We start from the raw sequence: 27,647 nt of genomic DNA on the forward strand, positions 1-27,647 counted from the left end.
CTTTTTAACAGGGAAATCGGCTCTTATTTGCACTTCCATTAGAAATCTACAAGAGTCCATTAAAAGTACTGAATGTCCATACATCAATACACCAACTCTTCGTGACGTGCCTGCCAAAGGTTGGTGATGCCCCTGGGAGCTGTGACACATTTTGAGAACCACTGTTTTATACAGTTAAACGGATCATTTGCCCTCAGTGTGTTTAAATGACGTCTTTTCCAAACAATGGATCAACATACAATAAATCCAACAACAAAGAATGTTGTTATAAATAGCATAATGCTTGTTTTATTATTTCTCTTTTTTTGCTGATGAACAAAGACAAAGCAAAACTGGATTCAGAACAGGAATCGGTAGTTCATGGTGGCATGTGATTATACTCGTATTGAGATGATTTAAAAAATAGTAAGTCCAATATAACACAAAAAAGAAAAAAATGCCAAATAAACCATCGTTCCTGTTATAAATCAAGCTCATCACACATATTCAGATGAAAAACAAAAAAAAAATTATAACACTGTTTGTGAGAGGGGAAGAAAAAACATTCATGAAGCAGTTTTTTTTCCCGTTCGTTTGGTACTGACCATGAAAAAAATCTGTGCATATAAAAAATATTTTTTTTCTTTTTTGGTCGCAATATAAAGGTTTTGGATTCTTATTTTACATGAAAACCTTTTTGACAACTTACCAACAACAAATGAGGTACACAATTCAAAGGAGAGAAAAAAACAGCAGCAGAACGGGCCAAAAAATGCAAAAGGAAATTGTATGCAAGGGCTGGAAACAAGGAAAAAGAATCGACATGACAAAATATTTTTATAAATAAGGTAACCAAAAAAAGTTTTAATTATAACTGAATTCTTTCCTCGAGATATTTTCTCGTCTCTATCGTGAAAACGTCACACTTTTTTTAGCAACTCACTGTACACAAACTCTCCTCTCGTTGTTGATAGTCCCTTGTACCGAGTAGAGGACTGTGAACAAAAAGGACTACACACACTCTCCTAGTTTTGAATCAAATAAAACAGCCTCTATGGTTGGATCGGCTCTTCTTCAACCATCTTCCTTGGGTGGTGTGAACCAGCCTGTAAATTGAATCGGGCAAAAACAACACATTATAAACTTTTATAATATAAAAATAAATTTTGTAGCAATGAATCGGGCAAAAACAACACATTATAAACTTTTATAATATAAAAATAAATTTTGTAGCAATGTATGAGGGCTAATTTTTTTTTAGTAGGGGGTGGCAACCAAGTAGCTAATCCATTACTAACATTGCAGAATACAAACACAGTTCGATGCAAATTGTTTGTTCATTTGGCTATCATTCAAAATAATTTCATCTAAGAGGATGAGAAGTATCCTATGAGCTATGAATATAGTGTATTTTTGTCCACTCAAAACAAACAAACAAAAAATAAGTTCATTCCATAGAATGGTGTTTCTCAAAGTGTGCGGCACAGCTTCTAAGGACATCGCAGCAAGCTGAAGATATTTATTTGTGTGCCTATTTATGCTTATGAAGTGGTTCTTTTTATAAATGGGAAAATACCTACTAAACTATTCTCGGGAGTCACAGATGAATCACGAGTTGGGCAAGGGAGCCATGGTTGACAAAACCACAGTCCCTTAGTATTTAGTTCCAAAAAAATTGAGATTTGCAATCTGATTTGAACTTGCTAACATAAGTTGGAAATTAGGACCACAACTAGATACTTGGTCAATTGGAGCAAGCATGCGTTTTGCCCTTCCTGTAATGTTCGTTGAGCAGTTAAAGAGTGAAGTGACCTTAACTGAATTGTACCAAGGGAAAAAAAGGCATTGAAGGACTGGACATATCCCACTTCCCATCTCAAGGAGATATCAAAGCACCCCCAAAAGATGGGTGCATTCAGAATTTTAGTAAATGAATATATGTTGCATATATATAAATTAGTATAACAGAGTAACAAGAAGTCTGACTACAGGCGCAGAAACCAATGAAATAATTATGATGAATCAAAGTCTAAATTAATATTGTAGCGTCTTTAGCATGTCTGGACTCAAATACAAATATAAGGCCACAACAGGCAAAATGCCCAACAATGTGGCTGTGAACTCTATAACCAAAGTTCGGTTGGTGGCGGTCCATCCGCATGTGCTGGATATCACAAATTGTAGTCGTGTAGGTTATACGACAAATCGAAGTCGCGTCTGCATCACACGGAGTCCTGATCCAAGCCAGCCTATGTTTGGACAAGGCATAGCTGCCAACTTTTGAAAATGAAAATTCGGGAGATTTTCGCGCACACCCGTATTTTATGCTAAAACCACTCCCTAATAAATACAATAGGGATTTTTCCAAATAAAATAGGGATTTTTCAAACATAAAAGTTGAAGCGTAGGGAATAAAATCCCTACTCAAAAACTGAAGTCAAATTAAAATAGGGATTTTACACACATGGAAGTTAAACCCTTGGGAATAAAATTCCTACGCAAAAAACAAGTGAAATTGGAGGTCAAAACTTCAATGATGTAAAAATAAATATTGTGTTCAATCAGAAACGCTGTGAACAAACATTCTCCACGAATGACCCCAAAATCATCGGAAGATGAAGGAAAACACCGTCAATTTTTGAAGAACACTGACTTTTTGTGACACTTGCTTGATGTTTTTTTTTCATTTCACGAGTGATGATGGCAGTCTTTCCATGACCGATGTTTATGTCCGTAACACAACTTGTACAAAAAGGAAAAGTCAGCCCTCTTCTGGAACGTTTGATGAAAGGAAATTCATCGGAATAAGTATCTTTAAAATTGATTAAATATGTTTTTGCTTATCATTATTCATGCTTTGTTATATCGCACGTACGTAACTTCAACAAAAGAAATTTTGACCACATGTGCATCACCATAATCTTCAATTATTATCCAGGAGTATTGGCTGCTAAGCCATTTCCCTGCACGATAAGACAAACAACTTTCTTGTTACCATCAGAGGGTTTGTAAAACTTCCTTAAAAAGGGAATTTCCCCATTTACGACGTGTGACGTCATTTCGAAAGGGAAAAAAAAGAGGCTTCATGCCCCACAAGAAATTCCTTAGGGATTGTTTTCATAAGCGGGAATTTTTTTAAAGAAGTAGGGAATTTTTAGGGACAATTAGGGATTTTTGTGATTTTCGTAAAAATTCGGGAGATTTAAGAACTTTTCGGGAGATCGAGCGATGAAGATAAAATTCGGGAGATTCCCGAAAAATTCGGGAGACTTGGCAGCTATGACAAGGGGAAAAAAAGCAACAATTCAAGAGTTCAGATCAGCTCTTTCAGCAGCTCTGGGCATTGTCCCCCCACACACTGGCCAGAGCCCTTAGGCTGGGATCTTTGGCAGGCCCCCAAACCAGACTTTTCATGGCCCTTCCATAGTGAATTTATAGTGTGAAAAAACAAAAAAATGATGGTAATTGCCCCATGTCCACCCCTGTGGGGGCCACGGCTCTGGAACAAATGCCATGAAAGGATGTTCTAGTCTTATAGGATACAGGGACTTAAATTCGAAGAATATGGGGGATGGTAGACCCTGGTGATTCACCAAATCAACCTATTCTGCATGCGCTCTAAACATCGAGCTTAATTTGTTAAAGACTTTGCTTTTCTTGGTAGTCTTTTGAGACATAAATGTAAATCTTATACAAGCCTCTCAAGACCGTAAATGTCATATAACCTCTATAACTTACAATTTCTGTTCAGTTCTGTGACTGCTGTGTGAGAGAAAAAAAAAATCTTCTTTCCAGTTGCAGGCAATTACGGAAGAAAAAATACTGTCCTTTTCCTCTCTAAATCTCTGTTTACATGAGAAATGAAAAAACAATCTTTCACATGGCAATGGGGACCAAGAATTCTGGGACACCATGTTTAACTAACCTGTGATTTAAATGGCATGTGCAGCCAATTGAAAGAAAACCAGCACTTTTATTAATTTTAATAAACTGGACAAAATAAAAACAAGAACTGATTTTTAAAAAATCTCACCATTTTTTTCGTGAATCTGGACTAAGGACTTGAAGGACTGTTGCGCTCTTGCTAAGCTGTACTGACCCTGAAACACAGAAGTCTGATCTAAAGTTTACAGAAAATTCTTTTTCCAATATCACTCTCTACAAATACAGATCAAAATAATAGAATGAGTGTGCCTTCGACAAAAAACTCTTCAATCTATGCTTTCTCTTCCATCACACCAATTACTGTCCTGTACCTTATGGCTTAATTTTTTTTTTTAATTTTACCCACTGTTCTTGCATTGTATCAGAACAATTGTATCAGCTGCTAAAAATTCATGATCACTGACGGACTGCTTTGTTCACTTTGGAAAGAGTCATATAAAAAAAAAAATGTGCGAAAACAAGTCAAGTGAAAATTAAAAAAAAAAAGACAAGGTCCCTTTCTTTACTGGGATTACTACAGCAAGTATGCAATATTATACCAATAAAACACATGCACACTTTCAACATTTTTGCCGAAATTCACCTGTATTGTTGTTAATAATATAATACGCAGCATTAAATTCCTTTGAATTTAATTTAAAAAAATTAAATATAACTTAGTCACTTCACGATCAGTTGAAATCTGATAACTCGAATATCCATTTAAGTCGAAGTTTTCACTCAGCCCCAGAACTTTTTTCCTATTTTAGCGTTAAAATTTTCCCTTAACCCTGAAGTTGTCTTCCTTCAAAGTCAAAGTTCTCAGGAATGAGAGAAATTTAAAAAAAATACCATAGCATCAATAATTTAGCATTTAGCAATAGAATTTATGATTTAGCAATATAATTTAATATTTAACAATAGAACTTAGCTAATGCTGAATTAGCAACATAATTTATCATTTAGCAATAGAATTTAGAAGATTCATTTTCCTGCTTGGAAAAAGTGAATGATTTCCTCACGTACTAAGGACATGAAAGAAAGAGATCACTGCTTAAAAATCACTGCATTTTCTGTCAGTAAGTAATCATGTATGCACTTTATTTAAGATTTGTTTCATTTATACATGCTTGTTTCCATAATGCAGTATGTATGTTTAGTTTTTTTTTTAATATTCTCATTCAATAATTAATTATGATTGCATCAAAATAATTTATCTTTGCAAATTTTTCATCTCCAGTAGTTTGACATGTGTCTTACTGTCATATCCTTAAATAGCACTGTTATTAGCAGTGTTCAAGAAACCGGCATTATTGTTATGGGATATGTTCAAACCCCACAAAGCCGAGGCAAAGAAATCGAAAATATCATTGGCTTTGATACCAGATGAGCTAATGTCAATTGTACAGCCTTTATATGTGAGCATCAACAAGCCTCTCAGACTATTTGAGGAATTTGTAGATCGAAAGAATGAGTTCCGATGATAAAGAAACTACAAAAAAAAAGCGCTGCCTTGAAGAAACCTGACATTGGTTTAGTGTAGTGTCCCAATGGGTACACGAAGCGTGGAATTCTGTTTCCGCCAAAATTATCATCTGATCCTTCAAAAAGTGTTGCATCAGCAATGCGATGGACGGAACCGAAGATATCCTCTTTGAAAATAACGATGACAGTCCGGATGAGGGTAAAAACGAAGATGCCACACCCCCTATGATGATCTGATGGATTACAATGAGCTTGGAGACTCAGAAGAAACGGATTAAAAAGTTTGAATCATTTTCTATTGTAAATTTCTGTAGGCTATTCATTTTGCATGAAAATATAAGAAATTTTCTCTAAAAGGCACAGATTTTTTTGGGGTCGGCTTGTACATGGGTTTTCAATTTATTGCGGTTTTGGTGGTCCTGAAATGGAGAGACGGCTTATACACAAGTATATACTGTATGTGGATGTGTTGGAAAATGGCATAGCCTTGAAGACAGACAAAAGTAGATTCATCCACTTAAAGGATGGTGTACCATCTCTCATTACCGTGTTCATAAATTCTCAAAGGTCAGTTTTTCAAAATTTTTCAATACGTCAAACAAAACCATATGCCCACAATAAAATCTTGATACCACTCCAATCATTTGCACAGACACCATATATTTCATAATATCATTGAGTTTTATAGCGTGAAACACAATGAAATGCTCATGGAAGGAATGCATTTTGACACAGTTATCTGCAAATATATTACTTATGTTCATTTCGGTTTTTTTAAAAAAATACATATATTCTACAATAGAGACACAAGGCTCACCTTGTTACCACCAAACTGTATCCTGGCTTTGCCTTTCACTAGAGTGGCAGCTATCTGTAGTATTATAGCCTCAACTGTATATGCACTGCTCCAACCCTAAAAAATAGAATAAGGAAGGAAAAGTATGAAAATTTAAAAAGGAAAAGCATAAAAATGTTTAGAAAACTGCTTCACATTTCATGCAGTTATTTCGGCATGGAATGATTTAAATACAATAAACCAGAGATGACACTCTGACACGCTATAGCACGTCAAATATGCAGAATTTCGGAAAAGGGCACATAAAAATTTGGTTCACCCCTGGGCCATGGTCTTTCCTAGTAGTAGTTCCAAGAAAAAAGTAGAAATAAAAACCCTCCCGAACCTTTTCCCTTTTTTTCTTCTTTCTCAAGTCTATCATGATTATGTGACCTTGAAAAAGTTGTTTTACTACTTTGAAGTAAACTGAAGAGCCAAAAAACTGATATAGGCATGCGTATGCAAATAAAGATATGGAACCAATCAGAGTACGGCGCTGCGATCGGCAACACCTATATAACACAAGTGTCTGGCATAGTTGTTAGATCGGTTACTGCTGCTACAATGGCAGGTTATCGAGATTTAAGTGAGTTTGAACGTGGTGTTATAGTCGGCGCACAAGAGATGGGACATAGCATCTCCGAGATAGTGATGAAATTTGGATTTTCACGTACGACCATAACCATTTCACGAGTGTACCGTGAATATCGGGAATCCGGTAAAAAATTAAATCTACGACATCGCTGCGGCCGGAAAAAGATCATGCAAGAACGGAACCAATGAAACCCTTCCACAAATTGCTGCAGATTTCAATGCTGGGCCATCAACAAGTGTCAGCGTGCAAACCATTCAACGAAACATCAACGATATGGGCTTTCGGAGCCGAAGGCCCACTCGTGTACACTTGATGACTGCACCACACAAAGCTTTACGCTTTGCCTGGGCCAGACAACACCGACATTGGACTGTTGAGGACTGGAAACACGTTGCTTGGTCTGACGAGTCTCGGTTCCAATTGCTTCGAGCTAATGGACGTGTACAGGTATGGAGAAAACCTCATGAATCCATGGACCCTACATGTCAACAGGGGACTGTTCAAGCTGGTGGAGGCTCTGTGATGGTATGGGGCATGTGCAGTTGGCGTGATATGGGACCCCTGATACGTCTAGATAAGACTCTGACAGTTGACAGGTACGTAAGCATCCTGTCTGATCACCTGCACCCATTCATGTCCATTGTGTATTCTGACGGACTTGGACAATTTCAGCAGGACAATGTGACATCCCACACGTCCAGAATTGCTACAAAGTGGCTCCAGGAACACTCTTCTGACTTTAGACACTTCCGCTGGCCACCTAAATCCCCAGACATGAACATTATTGAACATATCTGGGATGCCTTGCAACGTGCTGTTCAGAAGAGATCTCCACCCCCTCTTACTCTTACAATCGGCTTTTGGAGGAGCACAATTTCCATAGAAATTGTGGGTCACTAACACTCAAAAAGAATTTAATTAACAGATAGTATAAGAATGGATTTTATTTTTCAATATTTCAATTTTTTACAAAAATATTTTAAATTTTTTATCTTCGGGGGGGGGGGGCACAAGCCCCCCGTTTTGCTTCTGGTAAAAATCTGAGTTTGGCCCACGATTGCACAGTGGCAATCGGCTAAAAATACAATTGTCTAAGGTTTTCTAATTGTGAGCTGGCTATTCCTTTGAAAAAAAGCTCTGGTTGCCACAATGATCACACAGACCTACAACCCAAATATATATATATACATTAAATTTTAAATCCATGCATTTTATCAATTTGAGGGCTGGGGGGAAAGGCGGGTCTGGTGTCCAAGGCTCTGAACCAGAGGGGGTGTAGAATTCACCCTTTATAACTGCTTCCTCTACATTACACGGGGGCGCCAGAATGCATGTTTTCTCCATTTGAGAAAGTATCTAGTTGCAGCCCTGGATAGATGGCACCACCTACTGAACATAAAACATGCCAAATGGTGGGCACACATAAGCACACTTAAATTTTGCCAATACAAATCTGACATAGCTCTCATATTCAACTGTGAAAACATGTGGCAATTAAATGGTGACAGATCGGAGTAATGGGCCATTATAGGGAGGGAAGAGAAAGTTATTGCACCAGGAAATCACTTCGCAAGGATTTATATAAATAGGGGAATCAGAAGATAAGTGTAAGAGAATCTCATTTGCTTTAAATTTAATCACAAGATATCATTGAAATAGCTAAAGTTTTTTATAATGGAATGGGAAATCAATCTGAAGAGAATTTATAGATTGAAATAAATATATAAATGAGTGTGCTCAACTTTTGATTACAATGGATCCCGCTTATAACATTTTTCAAAAAAAAATCATAAAAAAATTGTAAGACGGGGAAAATGCTTTAAAAGGGAAATCTTAATGAGAATTACTTAGAGTTGGGACCACAAAAATAAGTAGTACTAAAACATTCCAAGTGAGATCGACCGAATATTTCTTTTAGATTTGTTACATACATTTGCTAAATTCTGAGTATTAATGGGCTTCTTTGCAAGATTTTTCTACTAGTAGAGAATGAAAGTAAAAGAACCTAGTTATAAGTTGGTAAATTAATTTTGTTAATTTATTAAGAAATTAAATTACTTATCAATGAAATTCTTTGTTTTTTTCAATGAACCTTTCAATAGAACATGTTTTTACAAATTAATTATTTGATTCACATACCTCTCTCCCCCCCCCCATCTTACCCAGAAACGGCCAGCCGTTCTGTCTAGTGAATGATAGGGGACGGGGTATAATTTTTTTTCGAGAGGGACCCCCTTTCACTTAAAAAAAAAAAAAAAAGACTCAAATTTTGCTAATAACCTGGGTCCCGGGACCCAGCTAAATTAGAGTACAGCAAGATCTCTGAATAAACTCACTAATCTACCACATTCCAGACCAGGGTATGCCAGATTACTGAAATCACCAGATCACTAGAAGGTAGTTTGAAAAAGCCCATCTAAATACATGGTGTGCTCAAAAGTCTGGTGAATGGTTCAATATTTAAAGAATGCAGATTAGAAACATGGGCCTATGCTTTGAGGGACATGTAAAGAATACCCCCCCCCCCCTCCATAACATTGAAAACATTAAGCCGAGTCAGTTGCCGGGGCAACTGATAGATCACATTGAGTTTGAAAGTTGATGTCACAATGCAATGGAACAACACCTGAACATAAAGTTTGCTACAAAAAAGCTTGCTGCAAGGAAATGAAAATAAGTCTACAGGGACCTTGCTAATCCCCAGTTCATCTATCATTATTAAAGTTAGCTGCCAATCATCCGCAAGTACATGGTTCAAACTCTTTGAAAGTAAAAAAATTCAAGGACTATTCAAGCACTTTTCCAGGCAAATTTTCAAAATTCAAGAGCATATATAGGGCGGTTGATAAAAATCAGGGTTTAAAAAATAAAATAACATGGATTTTTTAAATTTATATTCAACATTTCCTCATTTTTAATTTCGAGTTTGAGAGAGAAATTCAAATTTACAGACGTGCCAACTTTTGAAATCCAGAGATTCTCCCGAGGGGGGGTCCCCCCCCCCCAACATTCATAGACTTGATCAAAAAAAAAAGGTCATAAAAAATTTTTTCGAAAAAAAAAATAATTATAAATTAAAAAAAGTTACATTCTCCCCCCCCCCCCTCCAAGGCAGGTTCTGAAAATTGCCCCTGAGAAGAATATAATTCCATGCGGAATAGAGAAATCACATCTACATACTGTTCATAAAGTATGTGTTTCCTTTCGTGGATGCTATCAGTGATTGATAATCTTGGATATATGAATTCTTAAAAGCTTTATATTTAGCTATATATAGCTTAAAGTTTTATATTTTCTTTCTGAAGATGTTTAATCAGAAGAAACGATTTAAAAAAATTAAAATTACAAAGCTGCGGACGAAAAAACGTGTTTACCGAGCGGCTGTTAATGAAATACAATAACGATTATACAGAAATTTCGGCAACCAAGAGCTTCCCCCTGATAAACGATTGCTGATAAATGCTATGGAAACAAAGTCTCGTCTTTGCCAGTTGCTTAAATGCGGTCACAGAGACTTTTTCTTACGGCTGTCCTCTTTTGGTGTTTTCCCTAACTACGATGGTAATTATTGACGCCACGACAATGTAAAAGCTCGCGTAAAATCTAATTTTCTGCCAAAATCCGGAGAAATTTTAACAAATTTGGAGAGCGGGAGGAAGGATGAAAAATCCGGAGTCCCGCTTAAATTGGGAGAGTTGGCAGGTCTGAATTTATTAAAGAGATATAATTTTTTAAAACAATTACAATTCTCATTTCAATTTGTAGTTAATGTCAAGTTCTAAAGGGATGGCCTTGCTTTTAAACCAAAGCCTTTGTAGTTTAGTATGCAAATGACATTTAAACAGAAATCATTTTATGTTTGAAACAGTATGGAAATTTGCTTTTGATAAAAAAAAATAGAAAGCATGTAATTATATATCTAGGGAGACTATATGACCTCTATTTCCTGGGACATTCCTATATTTTCATGTAATTTTGGTCATCCCAACTTTTTATGAAAAAATGTCCCATTATTTTCCATATATTTTCAACAAAGCCTATTGAAAATTTTATTCTTTGGGAAAATAATTTTAATACCTTAATTTCAGTAATCCTACGAATTATATGATAATTATGACTAAATATTGTCATGTTAACGTTTCTCCCCCATAGAATTCATTTAAATCTACTGTTTCAATGCAATGGTGCTTCATTTTCTGCCTTTGGTGTTTCTTTGGCAACTTCACTTACCTTTGACATAATTTTTGGTGGCAAGTGCCGATTTAACAGAAACTTTATCGAGAAAATATGATCAGCCCACGTGTATGCAATTGACATTCATTAATTCAATAGTTTTAAAATATTTTGAAGCAATATCTTAGCACATTGTTTACTGCCAGATTTTGGGTAACATCTTTTTAAGCATAGAAATACCTGAAGTACATGTGGCCATATGTCCTGTTCTGAACATTGTCTCATAATCATTGCACCAGTGTTGCTCTACACGTTTTTGCCTCAGTGGAATATGGTTTAAAGGGGGATTTAGTTGAAGGGGGCCAAAAATTGATGGAAGAAATTCACAAAAAAAATATTTTCAAGCACTTAAAAATGGCATTTTTTTCAAGGACTGTACGAACCCTGAAGTATATGTCTCACTCATTCTAATTTTTAGTAAAATTCACATAATATTCAAAACACAATTGTGAAAACGTCTATGAATAAAATATTTTGTTATTTTCACAATAGATTTAACTAGTAATGATGCAAGTTTGGTATCAAAATTTAAAAGATTGTGTATGATATGCTTAAAAGTTAAACCAAAATCTGTTGATGAATGTGTGAATTTTTTGATTTTCATTTTACGTATCATGCATATAAAACTTTATAATGAGAAAAAGACAGTAGAACCTTGATTATCCATGCTATGAAAATTTCATGTTCAGTTCTTCCCTATCCTTGTTGTTTTTTTTTCATTGGTTATATAAGATTTTGTAAAAGGTTTGTGATGAAAAAAAGCATTTACATTTTGTAGAACTGGATTTCATCTTTCTTTTACAGAACCACTCTACCCCCTATTCTCAGAGCTGAACTCCCATGTCAACATCTCGAAATGAGCAGCCCCCCATATGCACACATAAGAACCAGATGATATTGTCCTGGGGCGATCGGCCCTTGAAGATTCACAGCCAATTACAAGAAATGCTGGGAAGTTAATGAAAATATAGGCCAATTGCCATTTTTGCAACTGAAAGACAAGGCACAAGAACTGTGCAACTTCGAATGACCGCATAGCTCAAAACCTTTGCTATTCTTTGTTTGTGGCATTCTCGTAGTACATTTTATAACTGTGCTGAATGGCTGACAGAAAAATGATAACTGTGTTTTCGTGTGTGTTATCTGTGATCACCTTCTCCAACATTAGCTGTATAATGAAGGTTATATTGCATTTCTGCATTTCAAATTGGAAAACTATTTTTTTTAACGATGTTATGAAGTTTTTGAATTTTTTATACTGATGGGCGATTTTTTTTTTCCTGATTTGTTATTATGTGAGTTGGTTATGTGCATACTAATGAATCATGGCTGTCTTTTTTAATTGTACGCCATCATTGCATGGGTCTGGCCCCATATGCCAATAAAGATTTATTATTATTATTACACAATCGATTTTGTTTTCAACACTTGTTACCAATTTCACATCTAATTAAAAAAATCTCAACCATTTTTTACTCTCGGTATGAAAAAATCAGATTTTTTATTTCAATTGACTGCTTATTGATTAAAACAAATCTTGTTAATCATTAAGAATGTGTATTTTCAAATCACCTACCAGATTTTTTCTCTTAATCTCTCGAATTCAATTCAGCATTAATGAATAAACTTACAAATGAACTGCAATCAAGAAATATGAACACCAAAAATCTGTACTTATGTAACACGAAAGGTTATTGAGCCCAAATTAACTTCATGGAATAACTCTTGTAGCGAAAAGTGCTTTTATTTATGCCCCCCCCCCCTCAAATTGAATACCTTGTGGCAATTAAGTATCACACATATATGGTGCAGGTTACTCGATTTGTACAACCAAAGGGCGCAGCATCAACTAAATAAACAAATTCTATCGTCAAGATTGTTTCTCACGCAATTGGTGGATATGTTTCTGACTTGCAGGACGATGCTTAAAAGTTTATACATTTTTATTCTTTCACAGGTTTTATGAGTTTTGGTTAAAAAAAAACGAGCAAACTGGAAATTTTAATACAAAAAATAAAGAAGTCTAAAGCTTAACAATATTTATGTTGGCACAATATCTATTATTTTTTTGATTCAGCAATTAGGTCATAGAATTAAAGACTTTATATAAAAAATGTTTTTTACTCAGGGCAACCCGTGTGTCACATTGTAATGTATTGAAAATGCTTAGTGCAGTCAGTGGTTTGTCCAGCCGAAATTTGGGTCCATTTTCCGGACCCTTCACAAAATACAAATTAATGAAATCATAAATTTTGTATTTTGTTTCTCTTGTGATTAAGTAGCTAGATCATTTTGCTTTCCATGACCATTAATTATTTGTCACAAAAATAAGGTAAATTTTCACAAAAAACAGGACCCTAAAAAAAAAATTGGGACAGACTCCTGGCAGTTATATCTGAGTTTAGCTCTATATTTTTCTGAAATGTTTTCTATGCACAAAATCTAGAAGTACAACAGCTTTCTTTCTACACTGTATCTAGGGATTAAGTATAAGTCTATATCTCCCCCCATGTATTTAAGAGATCTTCTATATTTCTTTTAATCAGTAACTTTACCACATATCAATAACATGCCTACCATACCAGGTTACTTTTACTTTAATATCATTAGTTATGTGAAGGAAAAATGAAATTTAAATTTTGTGATTTAAATAAAAAAAATCATGTGATTTAAATAAAAAAAATCATGTGATTAAAATCACAATTCAAATCAAGCTGATTTAAATCGGTATACCGTTTACTCTCAACTAGCAATGCATCATAAAAAAATTTACAACTTATTTTTTCTCTTTAGATGTTCTTTGGCCCTTTTGTCTCTTTCAGTAGCTCAATATGTATCTAGTATAGGTACATCCTTCAGTTAATTAACTTCTGTAATTCATGCTTACTTCCACCTTATTGCAGTAGAATTTGATTTTCAATTTCGGGTTTTCCTTATTATCCCGACATAACTTCTTCCACAGAAAGGGATACAATAAAATATAATGAGTAAATTTTTAATTTATGAGAAATTAATTTAAATTAATATAATTTTTTTTATTAGTTTGCCGTGCTTAAGTTTCACAGATATTTGGCTGAATACCGCAGAACAGCAGCTAAATATTCATCATATTTCTAGTTCTAAGCGTCATACAAGATCTGTTTTGGAATCACAAGAAATGGAGCCTTCACAAAAAATTAAAATATATATTAAAAAAACTATTTTCTTTCAAAATGGCATTTTAAACACAGTAAAATACTTTAAAGGACAAAATATCTGGTTCCATGAATGACCGTAATTGAGATATACTGAATTTTTTTTTTTTAAAAAACACCAACCTGTTTAGTCAGCAATTCCATGCAAATGGCGCCACCACCTAGAACATAGCCACCTGAGATCATGGGATGCACAACTCGAATGAAAGGTGGTTCGAATGGATATGATTCCTGAAATTAAAAAAAAATTCACCCAGTGTGAGTAAAATGGGAATTTTTAAAAGAAATACGCTTTGATACCAACAACAATGTTTCTTTTAATATCTCCCCCCCCCCCCATTATCTCACGCCCCACAGGTTGAGAATTACTACTGAAAGACAACATTTGTTACAATTCTCTTAGTTCTTACCTTGAACAGAATATTGAGAAGAATGCAATCTTTCCCTTCTTTTTCTTTTAAGAGCATCAGATCATTGTGAAGAGCACTGTCCGGATCAACTTTTAAAAGTTTCACATTCCACTCGTACAAACTGTCATTAACTAGTTCTACTGTGAATACACCTACAGCAAATTGTTTATACATGAATATGTATAACAATGATAGATATAACAATGAATCTATAATGAATAACAGCCAATAAAATCACACACAAAATAAAATTTCAAAAAATTTCAATATTCATGCACAACCTCATCAATCTTACTGATCACCTAAAGATATATGCAGGCAAGGCTCAAATATTAAAAGATTGAGGTCTGAGGACAACACATTTTTTGGAATTTAGCCTATGATAGCATTTCTACCAACATGAAACAGGGTCCCAGAAAGAAAAATCATTATTTTAAGCTTTTTTTTTTTTTCTTGAGAACCACTTTTGGCCCTAAATAAATTTTACTGTGTAGCCCCTTTCTCCCACCGATCTGTCACTTGCCCTATGTATACATTTAAAAAATAAATGACATAAAAACCAGATTATGAACTAGTAAACTGTCTGGATGATATAAACTAGCTCTTCCATTTATATATTATCAAATCAACAAATGAGTGCGGTAGCACAGGTCGATAATATACTCGCCTAAAGTACCAAAAGTGATACGAGTTTGATACCCGATTCATCCTTATCAGAAATTTTCCTAACATGGAGGTACAGCAGAAATGGCAACATGACTACAGAAAAAGATTGCTATCACAGGGAGTCTCAAAAACCAAGCGGTTAGCACACCAATTTCCCAAAGAGGCAAAAATTTTGAACACAGCTGTCCAGAATCAGTAATAAATGATAGGTCCCTGTCTTATTAGCTTTTTTGTGCAGCAAATAACTATGGTACAACAAAAAATGATCAAATCATAGATCATTGTATGATACATTAATTCGAGATACAGCAATCTTGGAAATAGCAATCCACCCAATACCTTTTTTGAAGCTCTCTGAACGATAAACCTCACGTAGTTCTTTCATCAGCCTATCTGTAGCCTGCACAGAACCCGATACAGAGCCACGGAGATAATCTTGACGTTGATTCTGACGCAGCCTCTCCAATGTTGCTGTATGCTCACTGCTGATGCCTTCATCTTTATTCTTATCTTGGCTATCAATTAAGATGAAAAGTTAATTAAGAAAAACTCCTTTTATATTGCCAACATTAAATTGCATTAAAAATTAAATGCTTTCAATGGAAATTGTATTAAATACTTGTCAACTAAACTCACTTTGTGTCTTCTTCCATTTCTATGTGAATATCATCTTCCGTCTCTTCATCCTCATCAGAATTGCTTTCCATGTCTTCATCTGAGCACTAAAAATAATATATATAGTAGGAACAAAAATCAAGAGATATGAAGATATAGAATGAAGAAATAGCAAAAATAGCTTTTTGAATGACAAAAGCGCTAGTGCTGCTCACTCGTTCATTCAAAAGTATACAATTAAAAGGAAATTTGAAGAAAAAATTGATACAAGATGGAATTTTATGAGAGTGAAATAGAACCTAGGCAGTGGGTCATCATCAGGGGAACCCTATGTATGATTTGAAAAGAATAGGCGTACTCCATTTTGTATTAATTTTTTCTTCAAATAATTTTCTTTCAAGTATATATATATATGTCATTCCCAAAAAACAAAAAATTTCCGAGACTATAATTTCTTTCACAAAATTTCAGAGCACTCTGGAAATAATTTTAATTTTTTTCTAGTTCTTCATTTAATTCTCTGTAATATGACATTTCTTAATTTGTTTCAGATGGTGGCTAATTTTTTTTTAAATCATTATTTGTAGCAAAACCTCAAAATCTGGCTGTCCTAGCTTGAGAAAAGACTTAAGAGATTTGATGCAAATCTGGAATTTTTAAAAAAAAACTTTAAATCACATTTTATATATGTCTCTAAAGGCCCGTTTACACGAGGCAAGCGCTTTAGTTGGTAACTTAATTTCAACTTGCCGATTCTTCTTGAAACTGTCCACACGATAAGTGGTAAGTAGGCGCTCATTGGATAATTTTTACGGAGGTGAGCGCAGTTAGCGCATGCGCGCTTCAGTCTACTCAAATCCACGGGGAGAGACAGACGCACAACGCGCGGGAGAATAATAGTAATAATTTTTTATTTATCTGACATTCAGAGCCTTTTTTAAAGCTCATAGCTTTCGTAACGATGGATGAAAATGATCAGGTAGAACTTAAGAATACTGTGATCAGAGCCACATTATATGATATTTTTTTTAAAGAATATAAATTTATTCATTTTCACTTACTAAAGGGGGGTATAGTTATATGATACACATTGAGGACGATGTATATTCTGACTCCAATTGAAGAAACGGTTGATAATATTTAAGTTCATTTAATTTTAAAAAACTATTTATATAGGTTAACAATATTAATTCCAAATAATAAAAAAGGAGAAACTTTTTTCTCACTTGCGCGAGAGCAACACACTGAGCAAGAAGTAGGTCACGCAAGGGAAACAGTTCGCTTGTCCCCTTTTTTCGCCTCTGCCACCCACGTAAGGGAGCGAGAGATGACGCCACAGGGGGAAAAAGAATACACAACATATTATAAACTTAAGTAAGTCATCGAGAAGAAATATAAGATTTCTCTATTTCTCCTCTAAGTTGTAAATACCGATTATATGATATTTTAATCGATGTTAAAGAGGAGATAAATTATGAATTATGTAAGCCGAAAATACGGGAGAAGGTTCTTGGCATTCGTAGGAAATTCTAAGGGTTAAAAATTAAATAATAAAAATTCATTAAACAAAAATTATTTCCAAATTTTCGAAATCATTATTATTTTTTAATTTGATCTATAGAGATGATATCTTTATGTTAAATATTTGATCGTGTATTTTTACAACAGATGGCAGCAAATTCGTTCTGGACGAGAGAAATATTCGAAACCCCCCCTCTCCAGTTTTTAATATATAAATCCTCCCCACCAGATAAAAAAAATTGAAGGTTCAAAAATATATAACTCCTGACATCACGTCAACAGAATATTCCATAGCTTTTCCCAACATCGAATAATTTTAGCTTGTTTGAACAAGGTAATTTCCATTTCTATAGTTCAACAAACATTCATGGCGAAGATATTTTTCAATAAACTTGAAGATTGTGTCCTCTGGCCACCTCACCATCCAATATTTCGGCGGAATTCTAGCGAAACTTCAGGAGACGACGGAGTATGAACAGCTTCACGCTTGAGATCAAAATAAACCCCTCCGTGAGAGAGCAAAAAGACCCCTCCAGAGCGGCAGGTCACACCCACTGGCGCATGCGCATAGGTCTACTTAACCGGAAAAAATAGAACCGTTCTTATCTGACTTACCAACTAAATCACTTCTGCACTTGCGCACTTGTCAACTAAAGCCGTGTAAACGGCCCTTATCGTCTGCATACATTGTATCGTACTTGGCAACTAAAAATTAAGTTACCAACTAAAGCGCTTGCGTCGTGTAAACGGGCCTATAGATGAAGACAACTGATAACAAAATTTAAAAAAAAAAATCTTTTTTCTTATGAAAACTTTTTTTTTGTTTGTGTCCTGAAATTTTTTCCGTTTTAAAATGTCCACTATGTTATGGTCATTTGGGAAATATATTTATATAAATACAAATACAACGCCACAATAGGCAAAATGCCCAACCAGGTGACTGAGAAAAAATACGCCTCTAACACATAGAGCTGTCATATATTTCAAAAATACAGCAATGCAATTAAAAATAATATGTATTCATGATAAAATATTATACAATGCCCATAAAGAATACTTATGGTTGTCTTATTCTAAGTATGGATAGCTTCTCAATTTACCCCAACAAATTTTTATACCAGATTAAAAGTGATAACACTTTTGAGCTCCTTGAAAGGTTCACTTCTAATACTTGATCAAAATTTTTGAATTTTACTTTTACAAAACAACTTAATATTCATGTTTTGTCTTTAGTACCAGATTTTTCTCTGTCGGATGTCCACTCTGTTACGTCATTATCATAAATAATTAATTTTTTTCGACTATATCAGCATCAAGTGATGAAGCACATGGAGATATGCTTCAAAATATAATAAAAGTTTTTATCAATCATTTAAATTTATAATGAAAAAAATAATTTAGACTAACTTGTCCACTCTGTTACATCTTCCAAAAACTCAAGCAACAGAATAGAAACTGTGTTTTAAAGTAAAGTTTTTCTTTGTTAAGAAGTTTTGAATTAAATTTAATAAGTTATCTGTTCATTCTGAACCCTTTAAAACATTTTATGAACTTTTACCCTCCATTTTATTTTTCAGTTAAATGCGGAAGTAGGGTAGTACAAATCATTAAAATCACAGCCACGCACAGATCCAGGGAGATGAGTCGTAAGGGACATTTTAGTATTAGTAAAAATCGTTATGAAATTACGTCCTGCATTTTATGGAACAGAACCATTATTTTCCTTTATTATTTTTGTTTCCAGTTCTGATTCCCCCCCCCCCATCCAACCTGAATCACTAATGTGAGAGGCATAAACTTGAGTTTTGTACCAACATCAAATTACAATTCAATTTTAACAAAAAATTTTGAAGTTGAAGAAAAATCATCCTGATGATATAATATATAAGTCCAGTGTCCACTTTGATCAGATTTTAAACATTTTACCAGACTAAAATTTAAACTATGAGGGATAGGGCGAGCATTTTTTGAATGTTCTCATGGCGGGGATGTTTTTCAAAGATTAAAAAGAGGAGTCTCTGGGGTCATCTATCACATTTTGTATTTAATTTGAGAAAATAAATGTTTATTTGCATAGCCTATTTAGAATATTTGAGATATCTTTTTCTCAGTTAAACATTTCTATGCACTCTATTGCAATAACGTCCACTCTGTTACAATGATGTCCACTCTATTACGAGAAGCATTTTTGCAGCTCATGGCCAAAAAATTTTAGGAGCACTTCAAACTAAGATGTTAAATTATAAATTACCACCCCTATTGTGTGTCAGGAATAAAAAGTTTTGGTTAGCTAAATATATATAAAAAATAAACATTTCTATGTGCTATTTCGAAAAAATCATAAAAAAACCATGAAAATGACAGAAAAAAAAAGTCATTCTTTTTAAAACCCCTCTTTTTTCCAGCATATATCAGGGATGGGATTGTTGTTGATTCTTTTCCGAGCAGTAAATTTAGTGTTTCGGAGCAGCAATCTGTGAATTCGGAGCAGAGTGCAGAATCATTACCTTTGAAAAAAATTTAAATTTTTCAAACCGAGATAATTAGATTATTAAATTTTGAACATTTTAACCAGTTATAGGGTTCCGATGTCAAAATCAGTTTTATATGTTTGATAAAACTTACATCCACTTGTAGGGACGTAAAAATTAGTCATAAACCAAGCTGGGCATAAAATGAAAAAGTTTAGAAATCAAACAAATAAGCATACATTAAAAAAAAAAAAAGAAACCTCATGCCATTTTGTTGATCCTGTTTCTGTTGACTTATGACTCTGTTTTCCTCCACTTTCTCAATAACACATTTTGCTTTCGGTGTTTTCAGACAAACTTGCCCACTTTCAACGTCTACAAAGTTTTTTCTCTTTATCCCCTCTTCTATGTTCAGCACAGTTTCTGATGATGACAACTGAATTTCCAACTCTTTTTTTTTTTGCTTTTAGTCTTTGATTCTCATCAGGTTGCGGAACTTTCTTATCAAAAGTTTTTTTTGGTGCTGAAGTCTGTTTTGGTACTTCTGATGCAAGCTGCAAACAGCTTTCAGAAGATTGGCATCAAACATCATCAGCATTTTGAGAATGCTGTCCCAAAGCAGAATGTTTAGCACTGTTCTGCGACGAGCCCTCAACTGACTAGAAATGTTCTGCGGTAAAAATCCCCATACATGTAATAGTGTTTTTTTTTTTTTGCACTTTTTCTTAAATTTTTTCCAAATTGTTTTGCAACGATTTTTTCTCTGTGTGCGAAAGACTACTAGCACGCAGCAAATACAAAGGCAAACTCTCCGGACGACCAGACATAGACATCATCTCTCCACGACTCATTTGTGTGAATTTTGACCACGAGATCCTGATGACTGCTCTCCATTGTAGAGCCGAAATGCATCGACCATTCGACCAATTAAATTTTATCTTAAAAACATGTCAATTTTTGTATAAACAAACAAGTATTGTTGGTCCCTGATTGGACGAAAGAAAAGATAGGTATTGGGGAGGAAAATATAGTGTGTGTCCACACAAAGGGAAAAGAAAGAAAATATATATATATGTCAGTTCTTCATTTATCATTGATCATTTTTGTCGCACCACGGTCATTTTCTGCACACGAGAGCTAATTAGACCGGGACCTACAATTTATTGCCGATTCCGAACGGCAGGCTTGTTTTTCATACTCATCAAGAGGTTGGTGCGCTAACCCCTTGATGGGGGACTCCCTGCGGTAGCAATTTTTGCTGCGGTCAAGTCGCCGTTTTCTGTTGTACCCCTGTGTCAGGAAAGTTTCTTCATTTATACTAATGAATATTGAATAAAATATAATTGAATATTATTGCTTCGTAAGCAATAGTAATATTCAACATTAAACCTTGTTGGGCATTTTGTCTGTTGCGGCGTTGTATGTGTATTTCCACCCATAGACATACCTCTCGATCAACTTTCCTTTCCAAAGTCCTTCATGGCCATTTTCATATCGACAGTTCCAATTTTTTAAGTCCGGCGTCATACTTTTAAAATAGAATTAACTATTCCCATAAATTGAAACCCATCTTTGCATCCACTGATTGTTTCAAATTTAGTTTCTTTCCTCAAACAATAACCAATTAGAACAACCTTCCACCAAACATTTTGATTGTACAAGTTTTCGATTTCCTTTGTAACATCAACTGTCTCTTCTGTCAAACTTTACCACTGCATTCCCTTGTATAGACCTCTGCCAAGCAATATTGAATAAATAAATTAACTAACTTATGAAGCCATATATATATATATATTCACAGACTATAGTAAATTCATGCATTCACTAGCATGGCTGCCAACTTTGGAGTATTGGAATCAGTGAGGTTTTTGCGTGGATTCAAATTCTGTACAAAAATAAATATGAAGGGGATTTTTGAAATACAATGTAGAGATTTTTCCCAAATAAAAGTAAAATCGTGAGGGTTTTTCTCCTTTGCAAAAATGTGACATCATGGAAGCTATGATAAATGACGATAAGTGCCAAGTCGCCAATCATCACCAACCAGTTGGTTAAATTATTTGTCAATTTAATTATAGGATTATAGTGAAATAATTACATCCCACACACGTTTTAAGGTAAATTACATTCTGACTTACATTATCCAGTTTCCGTGATTAGTGAGTTTTCGGCAATTTTAGCAATAGTTGGCAACTTCAATTGCCTTTGTCAATTTTTTGGCTAAAATTGACTTTATTTTTTCTCTCTCTCTCTCTCTCTCACACACACACGCACGCACGCACACACACAGGCTGACCATATTTCTTTCATAAAATTATGGGACAATGCCAAAAAAGTTATCAAGGCCAGTAAAGTTGCCAATAACAGCCGAAAAATAGACAGAGGCAAGTGAAGTAATTTAGTCAGCCATAACTAGTAATTTTAAATTTTTTTGTACTTTTTTGACTGTTATTGGCAACTTTAATTGTCTTGATACCTTTTTGGCACTATCTTGTAATTTTATAAAAGAAATATGGTTAGCCAAGATATTTATCATGTTGTATGTACTGATGCAATGCTATCAAATCATACCAAAAAAATCGCCATTGCGCCGAGAAATGGGACATATGGGCAAAGAAAATACAAGTCATCTCACCAATTTCGAATGTCGAAAGGTGGAATTACATTCTGACTTACACTATCCAGTTTCAGTGATTAGTGATTTTTTGGCAATTTCAGCGATAGTTGGCAACTTCAATTGCCTTTGTCATTTTTTTTGGCTAAAATTTACTTTACTCATCCTGGGCATTTTTTTTTCTGTTATTAAAACTCCACTTTTTTGGCAGTAAATGACAACTTTATTTGTCTTTGACAAAACTATTTGGTAAATTTTCTCTTTTCCCCCAAAATGAAATACTTTTCCTTATTTGACGCAATGGCAAAAATTTACAATAAGTTTGTGACGTCATTTTGGGGATTAAAAATGAGAGGAGTGGTCTTTTATCCTGGTAAATTCTCCGGGGATAATGTTTTCCTCCAAAAGCAGGGATTTTTCACAAGTACAGTCAAAATTTGGGAGATTAAGCATTTTTTGGGAGTCCGGGAAATGAAGCAGAAATTTAGAAGCCTTTCCGGGAGACTTGGCAGCTATGCTTTGAGATAAGCCATAATCCAGCCATTCTGGAGATCACCTCCCAATATTCAACTTCTTCGTGGTGTAGAATTTTCACAGAAAAATTAATTGATTCATGTCAATGAGGGTGCCACCTCTCCAAAAGAGTCCATCTAAAAGAGGTTTGTTTCATCATATTTTACAGGGATAAATTTCAGAAAAGCACAAGCTATATTTACAGACATTTCTCAACTACACTTTGACAACTGAAGAACAATAGGGAAAGCGTAATTTCATGTATGTGTATGCTACACATGATTTTCAAACAATTTGGCTAATTTTTCTAGAAAGAATGATTTTTCATATTGTAAAATCTAAAACATCATTACATCATAAAATATAATAGTAACACAAAAGGCTAGATCAGCAATTAAATGAAAAAACCAAACTGACCTGAGAGACGACATTCAGTTCCAAATTACTTAGCTCTGAAGGTTCTTGAATGTTGTATAATTTACACAATTGACTAACCAATAGCTTAACTTGTTGTAGGACCTGGAAAAATAACATAGCAATACACATAAACTGAATTTTTAAAAAAATGCAGATTACATTAGTATTTTCAAGTATATTTAGGGGAGAGGAGGAGGTATGGGACACAGTGGCTTTTATGCATTAATAAATAACTTTGATTTTGCTTTTTCAATGTATGAAGCTTTGAATGGTTAACATTTATTGCTAACAAACTTTGGTTGAAGAATATTTTCTGCATAATAAATTGGAAAAAAAAAAAAACATTTTCACTATTCAAAAGTAAGTTTGAATACATTTAATTTTATGAAGTAATTTTTTAATTTTATTATTTTTCGAATGCAAATGGGATGGATCAATTAAAAGAGATCAATTAGAGAGAGAGATTATCAAAGAGATCAGATTTTGTTAACAGATCAATTCTAAATACATTCAAGCATTGGCATTCAGCCTATGTGGGTTTGTATTTAAGACTTTTATTTGTAAATAAATCCACTAGAGAGAGGAATGGGAGATCCTCAATTTAATTAACTTAGTTTGAAAATATTTGATACCGTGGCTATTTAATGGTTTTTCTTGTATTTAGAGGCATTTAACTATTGTTCAGAGATGCTGTCTTTATTATTTCTAATGAATCTGAAACACTTTCTAGTTCTTGAACAGATACAATTTTCAGATTTTTCGTACAGTAGGAGATTATTTTATTTAAAAATCTGGCAACAGGAATATAATTTTTCAAAAATGTATCAACATTCTGGTCGTGATTTAAATAGATCTTTTAATTTTCAACTTAATTTGAATCTATGCCCCCTGGCAGTCCAGTGGTTAGGGAACTAGCTTCTGACTGTGCAGGTCTGGGTTCGAATAAAATTCCCTGGACAGATAGTAAGGATCTCTTGGGAATACACGATGACATAAAAAAATCTATTGCACTCTAATATTTATTAAATTTTCCCTTTTTTGATTGTCCCATTCCTCCCACATGGGAAGAGTTAGGAATGGGACAAATCTTTTGTAAATTTATATTTCTCATAAGAGGTAAAATATTATGTATTTTGAATTGTTATATAGTTTTTCTTATTCCAAGAGTGATAAGATTCTTGCTTTAACAATTACATTATTTTATAAGGTACGAAAACAATTTTAAAAGTATATTTGTGAAAAGTGTCTCATTTCTACCCCACATTGGGTAATGAGACATCTCCTAAATAACGCAAACTTTTGCCAAATACTATCTATTTATAGACAAAAGCTTAACACTGTTTCTATTGACTAATTTGGTAAAGTAATGATGAAAATAACAATTTCAATTAAATTCGAAAAAAATTGGATTGCACTGTCATTTAAAACTGATGTTAATGTGTGTGTTTTAACTGTTTAACTGCTAATCACAAGTTTATTGTAATTTATATTAGAAGTGGCAAAGCAATTGAAATAGGAATGACTTACCAAATTATCTCTCCCTGATGTGCTAGTTAGTAAATGAACGGCTGACGTTACATTGGGATCTTCTGTTTCAGCAAACCATACAGGCGGAGTTGAAGGGTATGTTTCCTTTACATAAAGAAAATCAAAATTGTGGTTTGTTTTTTTTTCTATAAAACCTCATAGATATGCCATGTAAGCAGTAGAGCAGGGCTTGAAAAAAAATTAGGTGGCCACCAAATTTCCCAAAAAGCCTAGATTTTTTTTTTTTAAAGAAAAAAAATGACCTAAATAATTTTTCTAAATGATTTTTTTTGGACCTTTTCTCATGTGATTGGAAATGCTTACATATTCTAACAATTTTGCACATTGTTCCCCGACTTCTATTTAGTCAACACATACAGAAGATTTTAAGCATCAAAACCAATTTTTTTTTAGTCACCATAGCCACATGGCATTTTTCAAGCCCTGCAGTAGAATCTCCACACAATAAAAATTTTCAGGAATGCTCAGGTTCTTGCTGATTTATTCAGCATCAAAAGTTACTTTGATGAACACAACTTTTGATAGAATAAAGCTTTACATAATAAAGCTTTACATAATAAAGCTTTACTTGAATAACTTGAGAATATTCTTATCAAGGATAATACTGGATAGAATATTCTCATCAAGAATAATACTGGAGAGAATATCCTCATGGAGGATAATACTGAAGAATATTCTCATGGAAGATAATGGAGAATATACTCATGGAGGATCATACTAGAGAATATTTTTTGGAAAGCAACTATTATTTAAATAACTTGAGAATATTCTTATTATTCTTGATGAGAATATTCTCCAGTTATTTTTATAGATGTAAAATTCTTGGTAATAGTCTTTTGAAAGATTCTCGAGAATATTCTTGAAGTTACAATAAATAATTTAACATTATTTTTACTTGGCAATGAATGTCTCCAAAATTAAAAAATAATGTATGTTTATAATATGCTACATGTTTATGAATAACTAGCTATAATACCCGGCGCTGCCCGGGTTTTCTTTCTTCAATGAGGCTTTTTGGATATCACATGATCTCTCTTTCTTTGAGGGACATACAAACCGTACCTAAGTTAACCAATATGGCGACTTCCTGCGTGACTCATGAAATAAACAAATCTGGATTTAAAGAAACGTAGAAATGGAAATATTTTTCTTCCTTTTTCAAGGGGAGCTGGGTATTTCGATCCCCTCCCCAACCCCCCCCCCCCCGAACTTCAGGTTATCCATCTGCCTATTTAAGCTTCCAAAAATGCTTAGCTAAAGCTGTGGAATTTCTTCGTGCGATGCACTTTACGGCAGTGCCGTCTTAACGCATGGGAAGAGGAGGGAAGAGGGAGAGGAACTCAAGAGAAGAGGTGCCTCACAAAAATTTGATTTGGTTGAAATTTTCTAGAATTTACCTGGTAGGACCTCAGAAAAACCAACTGTCCAGGGAGCCTATGATGCTCTTAAGACAGCCCTGTTTTACGGGCCCATAATTAATTTTAAAGCAACCTAAATTATATGAATTTATGCAGTTGAATGCTAAAAGACAATGTGGAGACATTACATTTATATGTTCTCAAGCATTAAAATTAAAGTTGAAATCAATGTGTTATTGCATGAATATCCAACTCGAAAGTAGATCCGGCTAATGGCTTCATATTTAATTTTCTGGCTTCGTATCTCTAAGCGAACTCAATTTATTTTAAAAAAAATCAAGAATTCAACACAATTTTTGAAATTACAGATGCAGCAGAAAACCTCATTAAATCTTCGCATTTCTACAGTGAAATCGGATATTTTAACACTGATTTCTATGAGGATCACCCTTTTCCTGACCCTCAAAGCGATGCTGATGATGATTATGACGTCATTCAAAAAACCTCATTATAGTAGTATTGAATGGGAGTATTGAAAATGTGGCAAACCATTATAAAGACATAAATTATTATTCATATAGTAATAGGATTAGAGAAGTAACAAACCATTGTAAAGGCATATACATGTCTGAAACGCATTGCTAGGAAACCACGGTAACCAAAGTAAACGTTCCGAAAGTGATTGTTGAGGCCCAAAAACCATTTTCGCCCGTTTTGGGCATTTGCCCTTCTCTGACGAAATTTTAAAGTAGCCTATCGTTCAAGTCGGATCCCATTTGGTATATATGCAAAATTTGGCAACGATCGATCTAAAATTGTAGATTTGTATAGAGAACATACATACACACACAGACAGAAAATTTGATTGAAAAATTGATTTTCTGTCTGTCTGTCTGTGTGTGTGTATGTATGTTCTCTATACAAATCTACAATTTTATATCGATCGTCGCCAAATTTTGCATATACACCAAATGGGACCCGACTTGAACGATAGGCTACTTTAAGATTCCATCAGAGCAGGGAAAATGCCCCAAATGGGCAAAAATGGTTTTTGGGACTCAACAATCACTTTCCGAATGTTTACTTTGGTTACCATGGTTTCCTAGCAATGCGTTTCAGACGTGTATATGCCTTTACAATGGTTTGTCACCACTTTAACGCTGCCAATATATTTATAATAGTTTATGCCTTTATAATGGTTTGTTACTTTTTTCAATCCTCCTAATAATAAGAGCTTTTTGAATAGACGCCATCATCAACATCACTTTG

The 27,647-nt window shown here is 34.2% G+C and overlaps 1 protein-coding gene across 2 annotated transcripts in view; it reads right to left on the reverse strand.

The window, feature by feature from the left end:
• Positions 1–260: 260 nt before the first annotated feature.
• Positions 261–27,647, reverse strand: part of LOC149066963 (ubiquitin-conjugating enzyme E2 Q1) — a 34,727-nt gene continuing 7,340 nt past the window's right edge. The window contains exons 2-10 of one of the 2 annotated variants that reach the window (XM_089253023.1): positions 25,000–25,104; positions 23,473–23,574; positions 15,958–16,043; positions 15,661–15,836; positions 14,656–14,807; positions 14,369–14,476; positions 6,206–6,301; positions 4,013–4,094; positions 261–1,085 (exon numbers count right to left, since the gene is read on the reverse strand). In XM_089253023.1, coding sequence (XP_089109149.1) covers positions 1,054–1,085; positions 4,013–4,094; positions 6,206–6,301; positions 14,369–14,476; positions 14,656–14,807; positions 15,661–15,836; positions 15,958–16,043; positions 23,473–23,574; positions 25,000–25,104 — 939 coding nt within the window. In that variant the 3' untranslated portion in view covers positions 261–1,053. The remainder of the gene's footprint in view (positions 1,086–4,012; positions 4,095–6,205; positions 6,302–14,368; positions 14,477–14,655; positions 14,808–15,660; positions 15,837–15,957; positions 16,044–23,472; positions 23,575–24,999; positions 25,105–27,647) is intronic. The other variant, XM_089253024.1, reaches the window with a different exon arrangement.

Source organism: Pholcus phalangioides, unplaced genomic scaffold (assembly GCF_987345545.1).
Source record: "Pholcus phalangioides strain wild (caught in Gottingen) unplaced genomic scaffold, Ppha-v1.0 ptg000031l_1, whole genome shotgun sequence".
Lineage (NCBI taxonomy): Eukaryota > Metazoa > Arthropoda > Arachnida > Araneae > Pholcidae > Pholcus > Pholcus phalangioides.